This window comes from Cuculus canorus, chromosome 3 (assembly GCF_017976375.1).
Source record: "Cuculus canorus isolate bCucCan1 chromosome 3, bCucCan1.pri, whole genome shotgun sequence".
In the NCBI taxonomy this organism is placed as follows: Eukaryota; Metazoa; Chordata; class Aves; order Cuculiformes; family Cuculidae; genus Cuculus; species Cuculus canorus.
In genome coordinates, this window is record NC_071403.1 from 119,227,252 (window position 1) to 119,253,651 (window position 26,400).

General features: G+C 45.0%; 1 protein-coding gene across 9 annotated transcripts in view; it reads left to right on the plus strand.

Annotated features, from left to right (window-relative positions):
* The window catches only part of EVA1A (eva-1 homolog A, regulator of programmed cell death), a 208,062-nt gene that overhangs the window by 172,406 nt on the left and 9,256 nt on the right, over positions 1-26,400 (plus strand). For 7 of the 9 annotated variants that reach the window (XM_009560443.2, XM_054063342.1, XM_054063341.1 and 4 more), the window contains 2 exons: positions 20,632-20,796; positions 25,228-25,401. In XM_009560443.2, coding sequence (XP_009558738.2) covers positions 20,632-20,796; positions 25,228-25,401 — 339 coding nt within the window. The other 2 variants (XM_054063340.1, XM_054063347.1) reach the window with 2 other exon arrangements.

Consider the following 26,400-nt stretch of genomic DNA (forward strand, 5'->3'; position numbering starts at 1 on the left):
TGGGAGTGATTGCCTGTTCTTGCCCACCTTGCTGGAGAAGGTAAGAACAGAAACTGTAGCAAAGGAAATTTGAGTTCTCTATTCAAAAAAATATTAGAGTGGTGAAAAGAGGGATGTTCTGCAAGAGTCTGAAGGGTAATCATGAGGTCTGTGTCATCAGATGTCTTTAAAAGCAAGCTGGATTGGATCCTGCTATGGGACCAGAGGGGTAGACTAAATGACCTGAAAAGTCATTTTCAGTCCTATTACTCTGTGACACTCAGCTTTATTTTTGCAGTTGCCTCAGGTTGATCTTGTGAATTGCCTAAAACCATGTAGAGTGTTGTTCGCAGGTCCGGGATTTGCTATGCTTCTCCTCTGACTATTTGCCAGTAGATCTCTCCTTGGGCGTCTCTTCAGCAGTGCCAGAAGCTAACCCTGCTCTTTCACTTCGGGATGTTTTTTTTTTTCCTGAAGCACAGAACTCTACCTTGAAATATGAGTTTTCCAACTGTGAAGGCGGTCATTTGTTTTCACGTAGAACTTGAGGCAGGACAGGAGAAGGTGTTTGTTTTTTGGTGACATTACCCACATGTAATTTTTGGCCGTGTACGCAGAGAGTGGAGTGGAAAGCCTTACTTTCCAGCTGGCTTCACTCTACAGCACAGGACTCCTAGCCAGATTTCTCAGGATGATTAGAATCACCTCAGACTCTGGCTTGCTCACTCTTGTTCAAGTGGGAAGGTATGGCCATGTGTGCTGGGGGCTTTACTCCTTACCAAAACTTCTTGAGTTAGGGGTTAATGAGTGGCGATGAAAGGGAACTGCTTTGAGCAGAGGGGCTGCACTTGTACCGGGAAATAAAATGTGCCAAAGCCTCTCTGCTCTTGGGTGCAAGTGGCACAGAAGGACTTATATCTAGCCAGATGTTTTTCCTTCAAAACTGGGCAGTCACATATATGCCATCTGCCTGAGGGCAGTGATCCAGGCTACGGCCAGCCAGGATTGGGAAAAGCGCTAGTTGTCATGGGCCAAGTTTCTGTCAAGGGCTATGCGAACATTTAAAGAGTACAAGTGATCATTTACGAGTGTTTGGACCAATGCCTTGGTCTTCCTTAGTTTGCAAGAAGTGTAGCTCGTGGACCTATGGCAGCAGTGCCAACAGACCAGGGAGCTCAATGCTGAGAGGACCACGCGGCCGAGCTCTGTAGGTTGATCTGAGGTTCCACTCTGGAGGGACAGCACATGACCCAGGTGAAGCCTGTACTGGTGCAGCAATTAGTGACTCACATCAGAAATCTGGTGTTCAAACCTTCTAAACTCATTACAAAAGCTCCCTGCAGTGCTCCTGAGGCTTTGACCAGATGTCCAGGCGCTCAGTTTGGAGCACCCAGACAGGCTGGATGTCAGCTCTAACCCCATCTGCCCTTGTGTTTGCTCTGAGAGTTGGCAGTGCTTGTGGTGTGAACCCACTGCACCTCCAAGACCTGGTGATTGGGCTGAACGTGCTCTTGCACTTAATGCACTGCGTTGCCTGGGAAACATTTTGGTTGGGTTTATTTTTGAGGAGAAACAGATGGTAATTGTCAGCTATGAACCAAAGCTGTTTGAAGACTTTAAAAGGAAATGTTTTCTCCTTGAGAGAGGATTGCTTTCATTCAATCAGTTTTGATGATAATGTTTGTATGGCACTAGAATATTTGAATCTAATAGGCAAATCAAATTTACTTTATTTTCTATGGCCACTGGGTTATAGTCTCTGCTATACTGTTCAGTTCTGTTGCAAGCAGACACATACAAACAGATCTCTCAAGAGTTTATTGCCTTCAGCATTTGGCTCACAACTGGGGATTGATGAGGCTGGTGGAGCTGACAGCCCTGTAGCCTGGGGTAGATCTGCTGTGGTTATCTGCAGCAATGTTGTGGGCTTGGCCATGTGAGCTTCCAGCACACATCACCTGCCTGTCTTAAGCTTGCTTTGGAAAGACCACCTCTACGTATGAATCATGTGGTCCCAGGGTAGAAGTATCATTCATTAAGTCTTTGGCATGTAAACCGTGACAGCCAACAAGCCTTCCCATTAGTGTTACTTGTAATTATGACTTTTCCTACTGACTACTGGAATAAGGCTAGCACATTTCACATAATTCATCACTAAGACATCTTGTCTTGTCTCTTCTGCACAATGTTTGACTGACATCTGTGCAGTTCTTGAATCCCAAACTGTCTGTCGATGCCTGTTATATGGCCAGCTGTGTCCATCCAGGGAAAAGAGCAATTCCTGTGTCCACCTCACTCTGGCCTGGCAGTCAGAAACCTCAGCTATCTCCCTTCAAATTCCACAGTGGTTACTTCCACACTATGAATGCAGAAGGGCACAACTGTTTTGAATTTCTTCTGTATTTGCAAAATGAAAATTATTCTTAAATTATTGTGAGCACTTTGTTTGATTAAGCCCCATATTTATTGGCAGCTTTTTTTTTCTTTTCCAGCTCTTCGCTGCAATTAGTGTTAAAGCTGGAGCACAGAACAAAGGAAGCAGAGCAAGGCTGGTTCCAGGACTAGTTGCACAAAAAGCTCTTAATATCTCTCTCAGTGGTCCATCTTTCATGGTAGCTTTTGTGCATGTGCCACCGGTAGCAGAAGACGGTTTAAGACCTCCTACTGAGCTCTGTGCTAAGGTGTCTCAGGACAAGAATTCCATTAATAATTATTTCTAGGAGTTTGTACTTTCCAGAATTGGAGCCAGACCTGGGAGCGCAGCCATGCTAAGCTTGTTACCCAAGGAAGGGAAATAATTTAGGTTGAGTGGAAGGTTTCTGTCTCAAGATCTGGAGTGTTTGTAAATCTCTGGCTGTTGTAGAAGTGGGGAGATGCAGTTCATCCTGTTTGGGGGTGATCAGCTTACCGGAGCTGTGTCTCTGGCTCCACGTGCTCGATGCTGCTGTGAACTTATTTAAGATTGTTTATTCTGTTGGTTTTCCCGATAGTGCGATCAGGGTTTTTGTTGCTGGAAAAACCCTGATAAATACCAACAGAATAACCAGAAAAAACTAAATGTAGAACATGCTGTAAGGGATGCTCTTCTGGAAACAGCTGGAGGTATTTGTCCCCATCAGAAAATGAACTTCTGTTTTCAGTCACTCAAACTGAGGAGGAAAAGGAATTTTAATATCAGAGTATACCATCACATTTTTGCGAAACACAGTCATGATTAATTGTGTACAAGTGTGTCACTAAAGCCTTGCCGAGATGGGAATGGATGGGGGATGAGAGTTTCCACATAGGAAGTTATCTTTTATCTCTGCAGTTGGTTCTAGCGCAACCATGACTAGGGAAAAGCATGGATGGGAAACGGCCTTTGAACAGCTCATTAAATCAAATGATTGATAGAAGCATGGCTTAAGAATGAGTTCTGCTGTAATTTTACAGGGCGGTTGTAATGGTATTTCAGAGAGAAATCTTAGGAACCCAGGAACATGGGGGAGGTTAGTTGTGTATCTATCATCTAGTTTAGCTTTCTGCCATTTACATCATTTAATTGAAATATGGAAAGATTAAAAGTCAAAGACTTCCCTTTGACATAAAAAGGAGCAACATTTATGGCTTGAATTTTGCCCAGGAGACTTTTTTATCCCACCATCTCTCCCTTAAACCCTGCTGGTCTCTTTGATGGATGAGGTGCCCAGTATAATATCCTTTTACAATCACATGAGCCTGCTAAACTCTCTAACACAACCTTTTTTGTTCTTTGTGTTTAGAGGGAAAGGAGTAGCATTAGGGAAAGATACGGTAATATGTTTCCTTCCTGTTTCTGGGCAGTAGCAGCTCTACACTGTGCTAATAAAGTAGTTTGATAAGAGTGTTCAGCTTGGGCTGGCTAATTTAAGTCTTTTCATTCTCGCTGAAGACTGAGCTCTGTTCTCCGTGTAACTCTGAGAAAGTCCAGGGGATGCGTACTGCTCCACCAGGGCAGGTGGTGCAGCACAGATGGTCCATCAGGAGCAGCTACCTCTGTGTAAATTGGTTTTTGTTGGAGGTTTGGTTGGAACACACATGCGGGGACAGGTCAGAGGAGGCCAGGTGATTTTTTTTCAACCTTCTTCTATCCATGTTGAGCATTCAGCGTTTCTAAAGGGCTGTCCATTCGTGTAACCCATAGCTGATAACATCCCTGAGCTGAATCTGTGTCACAGCCCTGTGTCTGGGTACCATCCCACAGGTCTGTCCCAGCTTCTTTCACTGTGGATAGGCTGCAGATCCAGCTCTTTTCTGGTCCTGATACATGTCCAGGTCATGGGGTCCCATGTCTGTTGTGCTGCTACAGACCTGTGATTTCAGGTCCCAGATGCTTTGAGCCCTGAGGAGCAGTGCAGGGCACTCCCAAGCTAGGACGGCTGCTTAGTCTTCTGGATTGGACCTGTGGAGCTGCTGATGTTGTCAGTCAGAATATCCTGCTAAGTTGCAGGAATGATATTTGGTATTGCATGATCCTGACTTGGCTTAGAAGTTAGCATGGGCCACATGCTATTCCCAGCAGGCATTTTGGGTGGATCCACCCTGGTTTGAATGTTAAGAGAGTTTAATGACACAAAGGTTGTCAGGCTGTGCCAGGCTAATGGTCTGTTTAATTCACTTGCATCACAGTTAACTGCTTCCAGGACGTGCAAGAATGGAGGCTAATGCTCCTTGTGTTTTTGTAATGGTTGCAAATACCAGATCATAGTATCATGGTATAGTTTGGGTTGGAAGGGACATTAAAGATCATCTAGTTCCAACTCTCCTGCGGCGGGCAGGGACACCTCCCACTGGCTCAGGCTGCTCCAAGCCCCATCCAACCTGGCCTTGAACACCTCCAGGGATGGGGCAGCCACAACCTCCCTGGGCAACCTGGGCCAGGGCCTCCCCACTCTCATGGTGAAGAAATTCTTCCTAATGTCCAGTCTAAATTTGCCCCTCTCCAGTTTATACCCATTCCCCCTGGTCCTTTCCCCACAAGCCTTTATGAATAGCTCCTCTCCAGCTTTCTTGTAGCCCCTTCAGGTACTGAAAGGTCACTGTAGGATCACAGAAGCATAGACTGGTTTGCATTGGAAGGGACCTCAAAGCCCATCCAGTCCCACCCCCCGCCATGGGCAGGGACACCTCCCACTGGCCCAGGCTGCTCCAAGCCCCATCCAACCTGGCCTTGAACACCTCCAGGGATGGGACATCCATGCCTTCTCTGTGCAAGCTGTGCCAGGGCATCACCACCCTCACAGGAAAAAAAATTCTTGCTAATATCTAACCTAAATATCACCTCTTTCAGCTTAAAACTGTACTCCCTCATCCTATCACTGCACTCCCTGATCAAGAGCCCCTCCCCAGCTTTCCTGTAGCCTCCTTTCAGTACTAGAAGCTGCTCTAAGGTCTCCCCACAGCCTTCTCTTCTCCAGGCTGAACAACCCCAACTCTCTCAGCCTTTCCTCACGCGGGAGGTGCTTCAGCCCTCGGATCATCCATTCCTTTGAACTCACTCGAAAGACCATCTTTATTTTATCTATCACAAAATCTTCACGGGCCTAAACAGAACACCGTAAGGACCACACGCATTTCCCTTCCTGAGTTTCCTCATCACTTAATGCACCCTTTGCACCAAGGTCAGGTTGTGCCGATAAGGCTGGGGTCATTCCTCCTACGCCTGAGTTCTTTTCCACATCACAACTTCCATCTTCCTCTGTGGCCAGGTGCTCCTTGCCTGCGGGTAGCTGTGGATATTGTATATTTAGTCTCTGACCTTTCAGAAGAAGGTAAACAAACCAGAACATCCTCAGATGACATCAGACCCCTGCTGGGGAAGAAGAATCCTTTCTGCTTCTGAAGATGATCAGAGAAGATACAAAATCTGAGGGTAAACATCGTCCTTATGCACAGCAAGAACACCAACCACTTCATCGCCTGCTTGGCTCGCAGGCAGGCTGGGTCTCAAACTCTGAGGCCAGGAGGAGCCAGTCTGATCATTCCTCTCACCTCTTTCTTTTCAGCCCCATGACAGTAGATTTACAGGGTTGTACAAGCTGGGTGAGGACTGGAGCAATCTCCTGCTCTGCAAACTGCTGTGATTCTCCTTGAAAGACTCTGGGAAGCTGTTTACAGGTGGCAATACCATTTACTGCTCATAGGTTTCATTAGATGCCCGAGTTGGACTGATGCCGTAGCCGTTTCATTCCTTTTGTCAGCCAGCTATATAGAGGCAAGACTGATGATAGGTTTTGATTTCCAGCTTTGTGTAACTTGGCTGCAGATCTGTACTTGGGCGCCTCCAAAGTTTGCATTGCTCTTGGGAAATCGGGCAGGCAGTTCTTTGCACCAATTGCTGAACAAGCACTGAAATGACATTTCTTCTACATACTGCATTTTTAATTAGAGTGTGCCTCTTTCATAATGTATCTGTTTGAACTCTGCCGTAGACTTTGCATTACCTGGAACATAACTGGCAGTGAATTATTTGCTCAAGGTTGAAGAAAATATCTTTGCACAAGATTTTTTAATAAATACAGATTTTTCAGATAGGTTATTTTCCACAGAGAAAAGTCTGCAGCAACTCAAAGATGGAAAGTTCTAACTAGGCAGAATAGTGGGCCAGTTCTCACCCTCCACCATAACAACAACTTTAACGGGTTGGTAGAGGTGTGAATGAAGTGGAGATGTAACAGATTTCTACATTGGACTTGATGTAGTTCCTGCTAAATTGGGAGAAAGTTAGGAAGGAGGTTTACCTGAGAGTAAATGAGAGATTAATCTCATGCTTTATTCCACTGAAATAGCTAATGCTTTGATCTTTGTTCAATTATTTGTTTGTACTCCCACTGTGCCTAGGAGTCATGGGCGTGAATCACAGCCTTCTCCTGCCAGGCTGAGGTCCAGTTTAATACTTTAATATCTGATATGTTTCCTATCAGCAGTCTGCATCTGGCAGTTAACAAGTTAACGGCTATTTTCCTCCTCTAACTGTTATGATCCCATGCAGTTATTAGAGTTAAGGTAATTAAGGTGGATTACTTCAAATTTTAAGTAATCCTAGAATCATAGAATAGTTTGAGTTAGAAGGGACCTTAAAGATCATCTAATTCCAACCCCCCTGCCATGGGCAGGGACACCTCCCACTGGCCCAGGCTGCTCCAAGCCCCATCCAACCTGGCCTGGAACCCCTCCAGAGATGGGGCAGCCACAGCTTCCCTGGGCAGCCTGGGCCAGGGCCCAGCACTTTCATCATGAAGAAATTCCTCCTAATGTCTAGTCTAAATCTTCCCCTCTCCAGTTTGTCCCCATTGTCCTGAGTCTTGTCACTCCATGCCTTTGTGAACAGCCACTGCTCAGCTTTCTTGTAGCCCCTTCAGGTGCTGGAATGTCGCTATAAGATCTCCTCAGAGCCTTCTCTTCTCCAGGCTGAACAACCACAACTCTCTCAGCCTGTCCTCAGAGCAGAGGTGCTCTAGCACTCAGATCATCCTTGTAGCCCTCCTCTGGACCCGTTCCAACAGCTCCATCTCTTTCTTATGTTGAGGATTCCAGAACTGGACAGAATACTCCAGATGAGGTCTCCGAGGAGAGGACTAGAGGGGCAGAATCCCCTCCCTCGCCCTGCTGGCCACGCTGCTTTGGATGCAGCCCAGGACACAGTTGGCCCTCTGGGCTGTGAGCACACATTGTCGGCTCATGTCAAGCTTCTCATCAACCAGCACCCCCGATGCTAACGTGGGTGGTTATTGGAACTGCAATTATTAATATCTTGTCACTATTTTGGGTTATAGAGTTTGATTCCGCAAAAAAACCAAACCCCAACCAGCTTGTGAGGTAGGTTTTATCCTGTACAGTTGCATCAATAAGGATTTATTTTCCTTTAGAAGACTGACCACTCTTGTTTGTGAGCTGACCAAATTCTGCAGCGTGTGTCTTTACAGAGGTGGGCGGTCTCTCTGTTGGTATGAACAGGGATAACCCCAGCACAGGACAGAAATACTTTGAAGGATGGTATTTATGAGTTTCTTTGCTGTTTACAGGGTCTTGTAAACCATCCCTGCCCATATCACCTCCTGGAAATTTGTTTGTTGAAGGTTTACTTGCTCAAAAGATGTTCACAGGCTCTTTGTGTTGGATTAATCCTTTCATCTGATGATAAGATATCAGGGCTGGTGGGTTCAAGATATCTGTAGAGGGAACAAATACTGCAATACAGAGCTTTATATTCCACTTGAAAGAAGTGGCAACTTAAATTGAGTGCATACCAGATAAAGGATCCGTGCTGGGTTCAAGTTACTAGCCACAAAGGTATGTGTTAAAGTCTTAAATCTTTTTTGCTAAGAGTCTCCAAAACAAAGCTTAAAAATAGATGTGCCGCAGCATGAAGTGAGTTCCTTCTTGTCTGTGAGCTAGCAACCTGCATTTCCTAGGCAGTGTGTAATGAGAAACACTTGTAAACATATGGCAGATTAAGATTCATGTCCATTTACACTTCCAAAGTGGCTGAATTCGGTCATTTTGAAAGGTGAGGTCGGAGAGATGGCACTTTATGGGTCTTGCTACCCAAACAGGCCAAAAGTGGACCATGCTTGGCAAAAGCTGCTAGAAAAGGGGGGGATTGCTGAATTTCCCAGAATGACGGCTGTAGGGCTTGTCTGGGGTGGCAACGTGGTGAGGATTTTTCAGTGAATCAAGTATGGGATGTGTCAGACACCTGCTAGTCTGTTAGAGAGGTCTCAAGGGAGTCCTAAGTATTCCTGGAATAATTTCTGCACTAATTAGTGGGTAGGATTTGATTCAGGATCCTTCAACCCCATTAAGATTGGAATGAATGAGATAAGCCTTTGCTCAGCAGTGTCCTACACTGATATATATACACACACATATATATATGTAATTGCATACTTGCAGCTCAGCCTTGCAAAGCCTTACTTGCACTAACACAATTATTTAGCTGAAGTGATTAACTGAGAGATTAATCAGCCTATCTGTACAGTCGATAGAGGGATGAATTAGTCACCTTCTATCCCAGTAAAATACCTTCAATTAGGTGGTGTAAATCCAGAGATCATTTGAGATAAGGATATTCACATAAATTAATCTTAATTACATGTGTGAAGGATGGAAAAGAGCGTATGAGCATGTGTGAAGTATCGTTCTTGCTGAATGTTTCATGAAGCCTAATAGAAACAAATATTTAGCTTTACAACCATCGTGTTCTCTTAAAAGAATCATTAGTAAGTACTGGAAAGCTGCCACAAGCATCCCACACTGCCTATTCCCACATTTTTTCCTTTGCTCCCAGACTGCGCTGGTGAAAGTTGCTGCAGGGCAAGTTGCATAAGAGCATGGGGTAGGTGCTCAGTAACATCCTCGATGGGCTAAAACAAAACCCCGGCGTTGTTTTCATGGTGTGCATCTGCTTTTATGTGGCGTCAGGAAAGTGACTGTAATTTGCTGTTCCACAAACGTGGCAGTTACTCGCGGTAGCAATTGTAGTAACGCTTGAGCTCGCACTCCTTACTGCTCCCTCGGGATACGCGTGGAAGCAAGATGATGCACGCTACGTGTTTTTCTACTAGAAAAAAAGAATAATAATACATAAACCATGCAAAGAACTTTTCACAGCCCACAAGCCAAATAATTTAATGCTGATGCTGTGCGTTAGAGAGGTTCTGCGAGTTAAATGTGCTACTTTAAAAGAAACAGGAATGTTTAATACTCGCGTGATTCGTAAGTATCTATAGAGTTTTTTCCCCTCTTTCCACTGCACTCAGGAAGTCTCAGTCCCAAAGGAGGATGTCTCAGGTTATTGAAATAAATTTTGCCACCTTGTTCATAAATCCTTGGATTTCAAGTTTATTAGTGTAGCCTGGCTTCTTGGATAAGCCAAGTTCTGAACAACAGGAGCAGACGATCTCTGCATCAAGTTCTGAAACTTGAACTATATTGTATTTTTGCTCAGTAAGTATTAATTTGCATCCATCCGTATATAACTGATGGGCATTTAGCACTGTAGCAACCTTATATGGTTTTGTTCACTCCTAGTCTTCATTCCAGTGCTGTTGATAACCTTTCCTTGTGCAGGGTTTCCTGCTTGGGCATCTCATGGGATCCTGGGAATTGCCACACTAAGTCAAGCATGTGACCAGACAAAGTCATTGCCTTTAATGGCAGAGGTTACCGGCTGCTTTCTGATGACGTTCCTCATCTCGTGTCATCAAGGGACTACTATCTTTTTGGAAAAAACTTCTGGACGCTTGTCTGGTTCTTTGCTATTTCATTACTGAGAGGAAAAGCTGATGAACTGATAAAGGACTGGCATGCACTGTTGGATAAGTAGCACTTAGATAAAAAGAAAATATTATTTTACAGAGCATAGTTTTACTGCTGTAATTACAAACATTTTTAATTAGGTAAGAGGAGCAGATGGGAGGCGTCTTCTGGCTGTGCTTGCCAGCAGATGCTCAGACAAACTATGTGGGAACATCCAGGGATACGCTGTTGGTTTTTCTTTGAATGAGTTTTTTTCTGGAGCACTTCTCTGATGCTTTACAGGTAACCAGTGGATTGTGGACCAGAAGACAGATGATATTGCTTCAGAGATGGGCACAGGAAATCCCCTAAGTGTCTCCCTTGGTCAGAAGTCTCAGAAGAGAAATTATATCCATAATTCTTGGAATGTAATAGTTGGATCATATCCGACTAGTTTTTGGCTCAGACACCAAAGCGTGAGGCTTCTCACCTTTATTGGAATAGTTGGGCACTGCAGTGTAGCTGCGGATGCTCTCGCTCTGTCTGGTACCTTCATCTCCTGCCTGGGCTCCTGCTTCCCTACCATTGCCCTCCTCTCCCTGGTGGAGGTTTGCGTGGTTTTCCATCAGCTCCAGAGTGTTTCAAAGCCTCCACCCTTTTATTCCATCCCTTTCTCCTTATTTTATCTTGGACATCCCTGCCTCGGTTATCATTTAAGTGTCTCTCAGTGACACATAACACTCATCCAGCCGCTTGCCTTCAGATATGTAATAGCGATCACCCTCGAGGGCTGCTTTCACTGACAGTGCTTGTATTTTTTCACTGAGATTTAAAGGAATATCTTTTGCCTCAAGGTCAAGAGAATCTGTTGCAGTGACTCAGCTGATGCCTGGTAACTCCCAGAGCTGCAACCACTTGGGTATGTGTTGGCATCCTGAGTACAGAGACTCTCCTCCCTTGCTGGTGAGCAGTTCTTCACATGAGCAATGCCTTGGCTCTGGATCAGCAGCATTTGATCACACAATGCTTCCTACTCGGTCAGCATCCTCCTAGGAGCCATGTATTATGTCACATATTTTCCTGAAAAATAGATAAGCTGCACAAAAGGCTTTCTGCCCGACACTGTGGCCTGAATACGTCAAGGGCAAGAGTTTTGTACTATAAAAGTAGTGTTGCATTGTTAGTTGTTCAATAAAAATGACTGAATGTCATGAGAAAGAATAGGAATTGTGTCTAAAATCTGAGATTTAGCGTTACTCTACTTTGATTCAGAGTGGACTGGGTGTACTTAGAGCACTGCTTAAAAATACAGTAATAAAAGTTGCTTCTGAGGATACCAACAAACTAGTATTATCCGTAATGCGTAAGAAAACCATACATCAGTGGGTTGGCTTGCAAAGTACCAGTGCGAGAGATGCAGTGCAAACAGTGGGAACAGGGAAGGCTGGAAGAATGAGTCTGACTTCTTTACTGATCTTATTCTCCTTTTTGTGTCATCCTCTGTATTGCATCTACCGTTTCACTGATAAAGAGCCCAGGCCCCTGATTCAGACAGCCTTGTGTGCTGGAAAAAAAGGAAACTCAAACTTGACTTTCAGATTTTCCTGTTGTAGTCTTCTTAGTGTGTGAGACTGGCAGCTTCTCCCGTGTGCTCCCAGTCCCTGCTTGGCACCCTCATTGTTATTTGGGTTCTTTTCCTTCCCTACCTGCTGTCATTTTTGGAATTGAGGCTACGTGATTGAATGGTCAAATCCTAACCACGTTCAGCACGTAAATAAAGGGAAAGTTCCTTCATTCATCAGGGTTAAACTCTTTCCATATGTGAGTGCCGAGTCAAACTTCTGTTCCTTCAGCAATCTCGCTGATAGTAGTTCCCCCTGCTTCTGGTGGTAGCACCTAGAGGTGACATTAGTGGTTTGATCCAGATCCATCTCAGTTCCCTAAAATGCACTGCTGCTCCTCAGGTGTAAAAAGCTACTGTTGTAGTCTCTGGGCCCTGGTGGAGATTAGAGGCAGCAGGACTGCTAGAGAGGTCCTACAGCTCTGGTGGGTCCCATGAGGGATGTAGCTGTGCATACTGGAAATCAGACAAGCCTTGGCTTGAATTTCATCCTCCTAAAGATGTGTTGTCTTGTGAACTTGCAGACCTCTACTGACTTTGGTAGCAGGCAGCAATCTACCAGATGAAAGTAACTCTTTGTATCCGCATGTCTCTCTTACAAGGCTTTCTTCCTTTTGATCCATTTTTCTTTCCAAATAGAACATTTAGGGAACAGCCTGGTGCATGTGATGCTTTCCACCGTGCCCTTTGGAGACCAAAAGCCACATCAAGCAGGAGATTTATGAGTTGCTGGCAATAGATGCTTCGTATTCTGTTATTACATTTAAGATGATGAAAGAAGAACAACCGACTTTCATGGCTATGAAAGCAGAAGGAAAACTGCCTGTGGATAGATCAGGCACATGCATCATCGGATAGAAATTAAGGTGTTTGTAGCTTCAAATCCTGATTTGAAAAGTTCAAGATAGAAGAAAAATATCTGACTAGAAGATGTGAAGCAGTTTGTAAGATTTTAACTCAGATACACTCAGGAGAATAAATCCAAAGGTAACCTTATGATTCATTAAGTATCCCTAATTAGGCTCCTAAATTTAAGTAGACAGAATCTCCCCTGGAGGCTTTCAGAGGCACCCACCTTTCAGTGGTGAAGATACAGGGAGCTTAGGATCGTAGCTTACTTAAGATGGTCCTCTTCGTCAAGTACCTACAGGGCACGCATGGGTTGAGTTCTCAGATTAGGTGAAGTGGATCTTTTAATTAGGTTGCTGCATTTCGGGACAGACAGAAATAGGTGAAACCAGGGGAAGGTCTTCTGCAGCCCTGTGCAAGGGGAGGAGATGCTGGGAGGGAACAGTGCTTGTGTTTTCTGCCTTGTGGAGTCTCAGTTGGAGATGCCCTGTCTCCTAACTCTCCCTCATCTTCTAAAGCCTCTCACATCACAGGTCCATCATCTTGTGGGAGATTTCACTGGCAGGAATGGTGAGACTGAGCTGATTCGTGTTGCATGGGCTTTTTTGTTTTAGACTGGAAGCACTTCTACTTTCGGAGTCACTTCTCTGATTGCTGCTGTGTTAGAAAAGGATGAGCATCTCCTTTTCCATGGAGGGCAAAAAATGCAAAAGGTTGTCTGTGTTCTGTTTATATTTTTATATAAATGTCCAACCTTTCTGTAGTTATGTGTTGTCAGAAGATGCAGCAAAGGGCAAAGCATCCGCGCTGCCGCAGGAGTAGTCTTGGCAGAGTGCTCTGAAGGTTGGTGTGAGTGTGTCAGGCTTCCGAGCTTGTACTGCTTCCCACCAGCCCAAGGATCACCAGCAGAAGAGACAAATTTCTGCTTTGGGCAACATCTTAAGGGGTGGGGGTAGGAGGGCCATGGGGCAGGCTGTGGGCTTGTGGTGGTGTAGGTGGCTTTGGTTATGACAAAACTGTTTTCCCAGACAGTCTCGCTTGATTTCTATGTGGTGCTTGGAAGTGGACTTACTGTAATTGGCATGAGTCACTTCCTTGTTATCGGTGGTTTGGAACCACTCTGCATGGAAAACACGCCTGGAGCAGGAGTGTAACTCCGTCTTTCTCTTGGGTTTTGCGTTCAGTTTCAGGATTGCCGACTATATCAAGGCTGAGTGAAGTAAGTCCCCCTTAAAAATGGCTGAAGGAGACAGAAAGCTGAAGTCTTCACCAGTGATAGGACAAGGGGTAGTGGTTTTAAGCTGAAAGAGGGGAGGTTTACATTAGATATTAGGAAGAAATCCTTCCCGCTGAGGGTGGGGAGGCCCTGGCCCAGGTTGCCCAGGGAAGCTGTGGCTGCCCCATCCCTGGAGGGGTTCCAGGCCAGGTTGGATGGGGCTTGGAGCAGCCTGGGCCAGTGGGAGGTGTCCTACCTTGGAACTGGATGATCTTTGAGGTCCCTTCCAATCCAAACCATTCTACGATTCTATGACTCTATGATTCTATGGCCACCCGTGTTTGTTAACCCTCTGCTCCTTTTTTTGTGAGAGCAAAGATTTTACACGGTAGCCTGTTGATCAAATCCTAGCCTTCAGACTTACATTCTGTCACACAAGGTCCCTTCACGTTTCCTGCTGTCTCCTGGGACACTTTACACTTTCTGCACAAACTGTATTCCAGATATGATACAGGATGCCCAGGGGTATGACATGGCTTTGCAGCCAAGGCACGGTGTTGATGTCCAGTGCACTCAGCTTATTCCATAGGAACACCCAGGCCATGCAGCTGCTCGTGGAGACATCTGAGAGCTGTAGAATCTGATGGCCACCTATGCAGTGATTGTGCCTATATCTGACCAAAAACCTCCCCTGTCAGATGGAGGAGGAAGGCGTGGTGGCCGGTCAAGAATTAAACGTAGGCTTTAGACATCTGACACGACACGTAGTGTCATAAGAATAGGTACAACCTCCTGCCATGTGAGGCAAATGGGGTTTTAGTCACCTGAAAGGGGCACATCTAGCACCGAGTTAGATAGAGGAAGCTAGAAGAGGTTTCATCTTGTTCCTTGGCCATGTCGAAGACCCTTGGGAAAAAGCCAAGGGGGCTGTGCCTCAATTTACTTTTGTTAATCAAATTAACTCTTCCACCCCCATGTTTCTAGCTACACAATGGTGTTACTGTTGTCACCAGGTGTAGAGTCCTCTTATGTATGTGACTTTTCCTTCTTGGTCCGTGATTATATTGTGATATTTTGTGGTCTGGCACAGCCAAAATCCATTATTTTAATAGATATTGTTGACTGACTGCTTAGTGAATTTAGGTTTTACAGCACATAAAACACTTTAATTTTGCAACCTGAGAGCACCATATACTTTACATATGCGCTAAGGAATTGCTTTCTTGTAACCAGTTCAGAAACATTAATGATCCCATTGCTGGCTCGATGCTGTGCATTTTCAAGTCTCAAAGAAAAATCCTTCGGAGCTGCTACCTCTAAAGACCTGTAGTAGTTTATATTGGGTGTTTACTCACAGTAAGATTTTTTTTTATATCAGAAGTATGCTGAGCAGCAACAATTCCTGGCCCCAGCCTGCCCAGATAAAAGGTTTAGCTGTAATTTTCAGCGGTAAAGGAGTCATGTTTTGTTCAAATTGCACTGTGCTTCAAGCATTCACAGAAGGATTTGCTGAAGGTCCTGCAGATCTGCTTTAATCATACTGAGCTTTCAGACTAAACCTTACAGGCTGGAAATGCACAAGTGAATGTATAGCAGTGAACTGGAGAATGGCAAACTCCCTGTCTGCATCTTTTTAAGACGGAGCTTTCATTGATCTCCCCTCCAGTTGACTGATGTATATTGTGTATATATATATATATATATATATATATATATATACACAATATACAGTGAAGATGGAGGTCAGGGGATAAGTGGGTTCTGGGAGTGGAAGTCTTTAAACATATTTAGGGCTGAGCAAGCAACAGGAAGCACCAAATGATCAAATTAATAAAGAGAAGGGATGGTTTGACCATGAGGCTGAAATATATGGAGCCTAAGTTTGTTTCCTTTCTTTGGCACAGACTCCCTCTGTGAGACTGGACAAATCATTTTGATATTTAAACACTTTCAAAACTCTGTCCCTGAGCCAATTCCTCATCTGTAAAATTCGTGGGCTATAGCAGTCAAATGTTTGATTAGGGGAATAATATATGTGCTTAAACTGAAACACTCAGCAGTATATTGGAAAAGAATTCCTCAGAAAGAGCACAATTCCTCTGCAAAATAATCTCTTATGGCAATTGGCCGACCCCCCAGGACTGGAGTGTTTAAAACTAGATAGATCAGAATAGTAGAAAATGCAGCAAATCATCTTGATGAGCAAAGAGGCAAGGTTTCGGCTGGCCTTTTCTCTTTCTTAGTACTGCAATTCAGATTTTTTTTGCTGCTTGCAGGCACAGTAACTTTTTCTTTTCATTTGTTTTCGGGCCACACAAGAGAGTGCTTGTGTGAAAATCCCCACAGAAGGAGTCTCCACTGAGTACAAACAAGGACACTGTCAGCAGCACCAGCATGTGCCTATTCACACTGTCCTGCTGGTTGCTTGTACCTGAACCTAATGGATCTGCTCTGCCAGTGAGAGCACACTCCAGCTTTGATTTTCCTTTGCCCCTGTTCCTGCAGGGGGGAAGCTGCCAGGCAGTGGCAGTGAGGTTTTGTTGTGGGATTGGCACCATTAATTCATTGCAAACAAGTAATGCAGGTCTTATGTTGGGAACTGGTATGAGTTATTGCTAGCATGACGTTGATTCAGACAGATGAGCACTGGGAGCTGAGGCTGCTTTTAAAACAGACACGGAGAGATTATATAAAGACTTGAAAGCATGTAATTGGCAGAGGGAGGAACCCGCTGATCCAAAAGCTCCCTTGCAGTTTTATAACCTGCAACTGCCTTCTTCAGGTGCCTTCATGGAGTGTTGCAGTGATGGTGAAACTTTGCTTTCTAGATCGAGTCGTGGCTCATGTGGAGTGCAGGCTCTTATGGCCAAGTTGGACTCGCAGCTCAATGCTGGCTGCTACCCCCTGAGAGACCAAGGGTCCCCAGAGGTTCCCAGAACAGCTCATCCCCTCTCCTCTGGATGATCCCATCTTATTTTTCACGTGCATTTCAAGGTGCACAGCTCCTGACTCTCAGGCATGGTAACGCTTTGATTGAAGGACCTGTTTATTCCTGTCTTGTCCACATATATCACTTTTCCTGACAACTGAGTCGCTTTAACTTCTCTGCTTGACTGAATTGAATGGGCCAAGTGCCCTAAAATCTCAGGTACTTTTTTTTCTGGTGGATTTAATCATAAATAACTTTCCTTGACACCTTGCTCAGTTGATGCCGTGCTTTGTGTCAGATGTACTCTGCTCTGGAGAATTTAAGCAGGATATTTCAAAGGAACCAGATGTTTAATCTTTCTTGTGGAGTTGACTTCCACACAGAAGATAACTGGAAATTGTGAGGTGTTTTGTGCTTGAGGAAGCCTTTCTATTTTACTGCCTTTCTAAAGCAAACCATCTAAGCTGTGTATTGGTTTAGCATTGTATAAACTAGAAAAAGAACAGACTTGCTGCGTGACGTCACTCTGTTTACTCTTTGCCAAGATAGACCGTTCCTGGCAAAACGTCCTCAAGGTGTTTATGGAGTCTACAGAGAAAAATAGTCCCTTGAACCAGAATAGTCATGTGCAGTTCATGTGCAGTAGACATCCTGTGTTCACTAAGTTTCCTCCAGTGTTTTAGAGGGGTTTGGTTGATGAAGTGAAGACAAGCGCTTCTTAGGAGTTTTGAAAGCATCAAAAATCACGGATATTAAGCGCATGCCTGGTTTTGGGACTCTCCCTTCTTAGCCACCTACGTTTTTAGTAATCATGTTACTTTCTCAGCCATCCGAAAGGGGTAATAGCACAACTCTACCCCATTAAGGTGCTGTGACAATTAGTTGTCTGTATGAATGCTTCCCTCTGAAAACTTCTCCCTCCCTACTCTTCCTTGGGATGCTGCTGACGAGTTGCTGACTGATTTAACCACATTTTGCCTTAGCCTGACTCCTCTCTCAGTCCTATAGGTAGCATTCATAGCAGCGGTGGCGCAGAAGCCAAGATAGAAAAGCCGTAGCTCAGTTCCCTGGATATGCTTTGGAAAAGATGGTGTTTGTTTCTCCCACTTGGCTCAAATGTTTAGACATCTAGTGGCACCTTTCTGAAGAAAGATGCAGCTCCTCCCAGCCTGCGTTGTGCCTGAGAGGTGATCATGGATAGTGGGAAGTGGAAGGAGATGTGAATGAAGAAGAGTCAGCCTGGAACGTTAAAGACAAAATCTGCTAAAAAATTGTCTTTGTGCTCTTTTTGCTTCATTCTCTTCATTGGATGCATATCACGGAATCATAGAATCATAGGATCATAGAATAGTTTGTGTTGGAAGGGACCTCAAAGCTCATCCAGTTCCACCCCTGCTATGGGCAGGGACACCTCCCACTGGCCCAGGCTTCTCCAAGCCCCATCCAACCTGGCCTGGAACCCCTCCAGGGATGGGGCAGCCACAGCTTCTCTGGGAAACCTGGGCCAAGGCCTCCTCACCTTCATGGTGAAGAAATTCCTTATGTCTGGTCTAAGACAGCAGGTTACTGAGATGCAGTTTGGATGAAACGCGTGTAAAGGAAAACTGACTTCTGCCTTTGAAATACCTTTCAGGTCCTCAGCCCAAGATACGGTAAAAGGAGTCTTTATTTTTGGAAGATGCTAAGTCCTATGCTCTTTGAATATTGGATCCCTTTGGGTGCCTCAAATTAGGCACCCAGAACTGGTTTTCTCCCTGACTGTGTGGTTTGCACGATAGTGTCTGTTCTTCCCACCTCGTCCTCAGACTTTCTTATATTTCTCTGGCACAGGTATCCCCCTTGCTTCTGTCTGGTTCCTAACAAGGGATGTGTTTCTTTTATTGCCTTCCCATCGGAGGACAGTTGCCAATTCAGGTTTCACTAGAAACTGCTGTGCCAGCTCTTTGATGTTCAGAAGCTGTGGTGTTTTATGTCTGCTTCCTGACCTAGCATGACTCTACTAATAACGCAAGAACTTCAGTGCTGTTATCTTGGCAGCCTAATATTGGAGGTCAGTCAGTAAATATAGTTACAATTTTCTTTGCCTCAGCAAAGGCAGTAAGTCAAACACAATGTAAACAAGGTGGTTGGATCACTTCCCCCACCAGTCATATTTGTAGTTATGCAGGCAAATTTAATGGGCGTGATTAAACCTCATGCTCCAGCTTGGCAGCTGATTAGCTGCAGGGGGCAGGCAGGAATTTTCTTTCTGTTCCAGGGTTGCACTCTTTCCAAGTCCTCCTTCATGCCTGTGCCAAGGATCTCAAAGTGCTTTGCATTTTTAATTGTGCTTCACGCCCCTGTGCAGAGCGGAGATGAGAGATAATGTGGTCAGCTATAGAATGTCTGAGAAACTGAGGCACTAGGAGGTGGTAGCCTGCTTGGGATGAGCAGAAGCTGTTGCTGTTGGAGAAAGGAGAGCTGAGCATCCTAGAAGTCTTCTCTTGGTGTTTCTGTGTGTCTCATGAACTTGTGCCTGGTTCTCAGCAATCTATGTCTTTAACACACTAAAGTCTTGGTTGTCTGCAGGGACAAAATAGTGCTTTTGTGTATATATTTGTATACAGACACTGATGGGAAATCTCGATCTTTCTCCTCTGGAAATTTTAATTTCTTTATTTTTGTCACTCTCTTCCTCTCATTTCTGAGTAGAGTGGCCCACGAAAGTGTTTCATCTCTTTGTATGGAAAAGCACTTTGCTCTGAAATGCCCTCGGGTGTTGGCTGTGGCTGAGGCAGAGAACTGGTTCAGCTCAGTAAATGACATGCTGCTGTGTCCCTACAGGGCAAAGTAGTGAATTTACTGTGTGGATTCATCTTCAGTGGGCGTACGCTGAGGTAGCTACACCGATTTTGATTTCTTTACCTGGATGTGCAGCTGAAGAGCTGGCCTTGCATCATCAAGGAGAAGAAAATTATCTTCTTATTACGGCATGCTTTGGTCAAAGAAAAGATCATAGATGTACTGACACAACCGTCACATATTAGCCTACCTTGCCTGTATATAATTGATGCTGTGGCTGATGAAACACAGAGAGCAGCAGGGATTACCCGAGTCTTCACCTTTAAGGATGGTGGGAATGGAGAAGGGCCTTTCCCAGCTTTGGAAAGCCCAAATGCAGAATAGTGTATTGTAGATCTCACTGGATGGGGAGGGTTTCTCACAGGTGGGTTTCCTTACTTCTGTGGTGGCTGATTTGTGCATTTTTGTCACCTGAACAGCATCCTCCAGAAGCTAGTTTTATGAATCCAAAGTGAAGAGAAACTTCTGATGTGCAATCTTGAGCCAGCAACTTGCTGGCTGGAGAGAGACAGTGATTCAGGCACACCCGATAGTCCCCATTGAGATAAACCATCCTCCCCAGCCTGCTCTCATGGTAGGAACACAGGTGTCTAGCTGCAACACTCTGAGGTTTAGGGCTGAGGCCAAAGCCTGGCTTTCTAGGCATTTCAGTTTCTAAGATGGATGTCTAAATAAAATGCCTGAATTGGATCCTTACTCTGGTCTCAAAGCTTAATTATAAATAAACAATATCTTAATCACTTTAGTTTCCAGTGTTCTTTCACTGAATATCTCTGTGCTGGTGTTTGGAGAGCATTCATCATAGTGGAGTGTCTGTTTGGTCTGCACATGGTGTAGTCACGTATCAGCTTAGCCCACAGCATGGTGTGATAGTTCTCATTCTGACCAGCTGAAGTAACTCACTCTAACGACTGTGCTCTCCTTACTCCTCTCTTTCAGTTCCCAAGAAGCTTCTGCACGAAACCCAGCCAAGACCAACCAACTACCAAGGATTTCAGAAGCCACATTTTCCACCGCGACCAGGAGTGTTTGATCCTAATGTTATAAGGGACGGCGTGTTCCTTTCTGATGTCTCTTCTTCCAACATAGGACGTGCTCTCCCAGGTAGTTACGACTATTGTGATGTTGTTCCGAACCTAACTGTGTTGTGGTGACCTTTCCCTTCTAACTCCCCTTCCCTGGGTTTCTGTATTGTTCCCAAACCATGTCACAGTCAGAAAGGGAAGCTTCAAGGCGTGAACGGCACTGGACTAAAGTCAACTGTGAAACTCAAACTGGGTTTCTTGAAATAGCAGTCATGGCCATGCACGTCAAAACTCATCACAGAAATACTGTGCAGACTCGGCTAATACAGTGGCAAAGTGAAAGACAAGGAAGAGACAGAGATTTGCCTCCCAGGGGACAGAGAAGTTATCCACTGAGCTTTGAAATACGATACTATTTTCAGAATACAAAAGTCAAGATATGAATGAAGTAAAATCTCAGCTATCTATAGGGATTGGTGAGCAGGAGGAAGGGATGATGTATGAATAGGAAAAGAACAAGAGAACATGTATTGAGTTAGTTTGGGCTTTTGCACTGTGTTTTCCAGCATGCAGGAGGTGGTGTACGACACCATTACTCCTGAAATTCCCACCCTGTGCTCCCAGAGATTCGGCTTTAGGGTGGGTATGGGCAGAGCTATCCTGTGTCTACGATCCCAGCAAAGTTAATCCACTGCTTGGATAATCAATCCACAGATAATTTAGAGTTGGTAATAAAATATCTTTCAGTTTGAAGGCCTTAATGAAAAATGGTCAAGAAAAGAATTTTGAGTCAGCCCAAAATAAATTTTGTGATCCTGGTGATTCTTTTAAGAAAAAAACCTCTGAACTCACTGTCATTCATCTAAACATTTCACTTCTACAAATGACAACTTTTATTTGGTTTACACATTGTTTATTCATTAATTTTTAACATACGCACCACTTTTCAAACAGAGATGCCATTTTGAAATTAAAAGCTAAAAGAATGTTTTAAAAATAGCAAAAGGATTATTTTGTTTATTAAACGGATTTGCTAAAGTCAGCCTGGTATCATGAATAACCTCTCCTATGCTTAAACTGTGTTGTCGGGCAAATTTATTTCTAGCTCAAATAATTTTCTTCAGCCTTGGCGTAAAGTCACAGGGGGATTTTTTGATTGACTGGAAGCAGCGAAGGAAGGGTGGTGAAGAGAAAACCAGTAGTACATGAGGTCATTAGGCAGAGACAAGGCCTTCAAAGGAGGAAAGGGGATGTCTTTTAGTATAGCATGATCCTGCAATGAATGGCAGATCAGGGAACCATAGAGCGTAGCAACACGTGGCCCTTGTGAGATTGTGTTTGTTTGGTTTTTTTTCTGCCTGCACAACCCCAGTCCTTTTCTGTGCTTGTCTGTGCTTGTACAATCCTGCAGATGACAAAACCAGTTCTGTGGTTTTATGGTGCTCTTTGCTGGAGAAGGGTATTCACTTAAAAACTTGTTTGATTGCATCTGTTCTTTGGATAAGTCAGAAGTGAAAACAAACAAAAAAGATTCTTCTTGGATCTCGCATGAGGGGAGTTATGCTTTGCTCCATCTCCTAAACACACCGTTATTGCACCTGCATACCAAACAGAAGCAGTGTCTATCCGAGCCTTTCCTGGCTGATCTAGCACACGCCCATGGAAAACCCCGCTGCAAGTGTAGTTTAAACCTTAGCTCTAGTGAGAGGCGATGAATGTAACGACAGTGAGGGCCAGGTAGGTTGTCAATAACCCAGCACCAGACGAGTGAGAGAGCGTGGCACAGAGGCTCCAAGTTCATATCCTACCAGCTCTTTGCAGTTGCGGTCCAGCCACATAAACTAGATTTTAATGGAGAGTTGTAGAAAAGTCTCAAAGACCTAGCAGGAACCTGGAGCCACCTAAATCAGCTGTCCTCTTTACGACGGAATATATGATTATGAAATATATACGATGAGATTATGTACTGGTCATTTCATTGTCATTTATTCATAAGGGATTTTAGATTGACTAGTTCAGAGCCAGACCTTGATATCTAGAGAACGCGGGCAGGATTCTGTTACCCTCATATAAAAGTGTCATCTGAGATGACCTGGGGTGTTCACCTGGCTTCTAGATGCTGCCCTAGAAGGATGAATTTCCCCTACATCCCTTCTCATACCTGTCATCTCTGTATGGATGTCCTCCTGACCCTGTGATGTCTTAGATGTCTCTGTATGGGCAAATACATCAAGCTTTAAGTGTCTGCTATGCGGACAGCTGCATGACTCGCTAGGATCTGTCAACTAATAGCAGGATTTAGTTGACTCAGATTAGATGCATAGTGCTACTTGAGATGCTCTGAAGTGTTCAGTTTTTAGGTTCAGCTTTTAGAAATGAAAAATTTACCCTGCTTCCATGGATTTCTCTGCAGGCCCAGTAGTAGAGAAAAATCCAACCACTTATACAGATGTAGATTTACCAGACAGAGAGAAAAAAGGAAAGATTAGAGAGCACGTTGGTGCCTACTTCTAAACTAAAAGTTTTTTCCAAAACTTTGCCATTTATTTCCTGCTGAATGTGCTTTTGACCCTTTGCATCCCAATGCCTTCATCCAGAATCATAGCATCATTGAATGGTTTGGGTTGGAAAGAACCTTTAAGCCCATCTAGTCCCACCCCCTGCCATGGGCAGGGACACCTCCCTCTGGCCCAGGCTGCTCCAAGCCCCATCCAACCTGGCCTGGAACCCCTCCAGGGATGGAGCAGCCACAGCTTCCCTGGGCAACCTGGGCCAGGGACTCACTATCATCATTGTGAAGAATTTCTTCCTAAAGTCTAAACCTTAATCTTCCCCCTTCCAACTTAAACCATTCCCCACATGCTATGACTCCATGCCCTTGTAAAAAGTCCCTCCCCAGCTTTCTCACAGGACCCCTTTGAGTACTGGTAGTCTTCTATAAAACCTCCTTGAAGCCTTCCAATTTGTACAACTGATCTTTGGTGATCTCTGTTCTCTTGAAGCAAGAGTGTCTTGGAATACTTTTCCCTTTTGGATCTGCTGCCTAGGCACCCGTGTTTAAAAACTTGGCTTCAGGGCCAGCTACATCTTAGTAGCTGGTAACATGTGGCTTTCCCAAGGCCATGCAGCTATTCAGTGGCGAAGATACAACTGTGCCCACATTCCTTGAAGCTGATCCCTTACAGCAACACCTGGACATCCCTCCCTGCTGCTTCTCCTCCGAGGCAGATTAGGAGTTGGCATCGCTGCACGCACGTTCCGACACTCAGTCCCTCTCTGTCCGGTAATACCTGTTCTCTTTGACACTCCTCCGTTTCTGTTACTGCTTCCCTGGGCTGAGCTGCTTCCTGGCACTCACAGTGGGAAACGTGAAGTCTCACACTGCCGGGATTGCAGGGAATGAAGGTGGATCAGGCAGCCAGCAACCACAGACCGTCTCGTGTGGTGCCTGCTGTCAGAGTGCCTTTGTTTGCGTGGCACTGGTGGATTATTAGGTTCTTGGGCAGCCTGATCCAGAGAGAGGGTCCCTACCCATCTCAGGTGGGTTGGAACTGGATGATCTTTAAGGTCCCTTCCAACCCAAACTGTTCTAAGATTCTATGATTCTATGGTTCTGTGATTATTGGAGGTGGACCTGACTGAATTTAATACCTGCAGATAGGTGGAAGCCAGGTGCAAGTCTGTGACTTTACATTGCACTCCTTGCTCCTTAGGAAAGGAGCCTGAGAAGCTGTAATAGCTACAGTTAAACAAGCACATGGATGGTGGAGCTGCATTCTCTACACCAGCTTTTTCATGTGTTTAAAACAATTAGTGTTTTGTGACTAGTGGGGGTGTCTGCCCGCAGATCAATGTGCAGGGAGCACTCAGCAGCGAGTTGATAAGGTCTGAAAGGGTCTCTTTGAGCCTCCTGGAATTAGCTGCCTCCTTAGCTTCAGTCTTCAACAAATAAAATCAAATCATTAACCCACGTTCACTCACCTCTCCGAAGGGGAAATGGTGTCTGGGTGAAACACAATACGAGCAGGCTTCTGAAGGAAGTCATAAACTCAGGTCTGCCCTTCCCAGTGAAGGCTCAAGAGAAAGCATGTCTGTTTGCCAGGTGTGGATGGATCGCTACAGCGCAGCACCGGCAAAGGGTTGCCAGCTCTTCCTGTGTTTTCCAAGACGTATTACAAGCTTAGCTGAACCCACTGTTGATAAAGGCTCCTTTGATTTACACAAGAGAAAAGAAACCTGATTATGTATTTGCTGTAGCGTAGGTGGGTGTGTGTAAATGATGGCATGAAAGAGCAGGAGACGGGGGAGAGAAGATGCTGCCTGGATGCAGACAAGGTATGTGCTTAGCTGAAGCTACCTAAGGTTTAGTCGCTCCCCACAAAAAGGGAAAATTTGGGTGGGTGCTGTTGAGTGGCTCCAGATTTCTGAACACAGATGCTGACCTGGTGTGGATAGGGCAGGGTAGGGCTGGGGCACGTGCCTCCTTCCTCATTCCCTTTCTGTTTCAAAGCAGAGAAGAAGAAAGGGAGATCAGCCACCTTCTACCCTCTAGACAACACCCCCTTCCTGCTTCCTGTGGATGAGACACAACCGCCGGCACTCGACAGAAGCATGGAGCCCGTGGGCGTTAGCACAGAGATGGCCCTGCTCAGCAACATCCTAGCAGCATATGCCTTTATCACAGGTAGGTCTCGCGGCTGCCGTCTCCCTGGGCTCTCAGAAGCTCATTGTAGACCCTCAATTGAGCCTACATTTCACTTACCTAGGGCTAAGTCTGCCTCTTTGAAGAGTTTGTATTTTTTGTTCGCCTCTCAGCAAATTCTCCCTTGATGTACCTGACCAGGGCAGCTCTGGCAGACAGTATATAAGGAGGTTTATTGAGCTCTGCTTTCTACTGGATTTGCTCTCATCTGAAGTTAAATACAATGTAATCTTACATGTGGTATTATTCGTAATGCTACATTTTCCTGGAGATCAAAGCCTGGCTCATTAGGGAGGCAAGCTTGTTGTCCTGTAATTTGGAAAATAAGGAGCACTCAGCTCGTTACTCTACTTAAGAGAATTTGGCTTACCTTCAGTAGAAGTGTGAAGATGAAGTAACTTGAGAGTCTACTTAGTTGTATATTTAAATCCAGTTTAGAGTAAGTTCTCTTTGGATCACAGTTTATCTTTCACCCACGTGTATCTTTCAAGTAGTGGAGGAGCAATCTTCTAATAATCATAGAATCATAGAATAGTTTGGGTTGGAAGGGACCTTAACGATCATCTAGTTCCAACCCCCCTGCCATGGACAGGGATATCCCACTAAATCAGGCTGCTCAAAGTCCCATCCAACCTGGCCTTGAACACCTCCAGGGATGGGGCAGCCACAACCTCCCTGGGCAACCTGGGCCAGGGCCTCACCACTCTCATAGTGAAGAAATTCTTCCTAATGTCTAGTTGAAATCTGCCCCTCTCCAGTTTATACCCATTCCCCTGGTCCTATCCCCACAAGCCTTTATGAATAGCCCCTCCCCAGCTTTCTTGTAGCTCCTTCAGGTACTGGAAGGTCGCTGTAAGATCTCCTCTGAGCCTTCTTTTCTCCAGGCTCCAGACCCCAACTCTCTCAGCCTGTCCTTGTATGGAAGGTGCTCCAGCCCTACGATTATCTTTGTAGCCTCTTCTGGACCCGTTCCAACAGCTC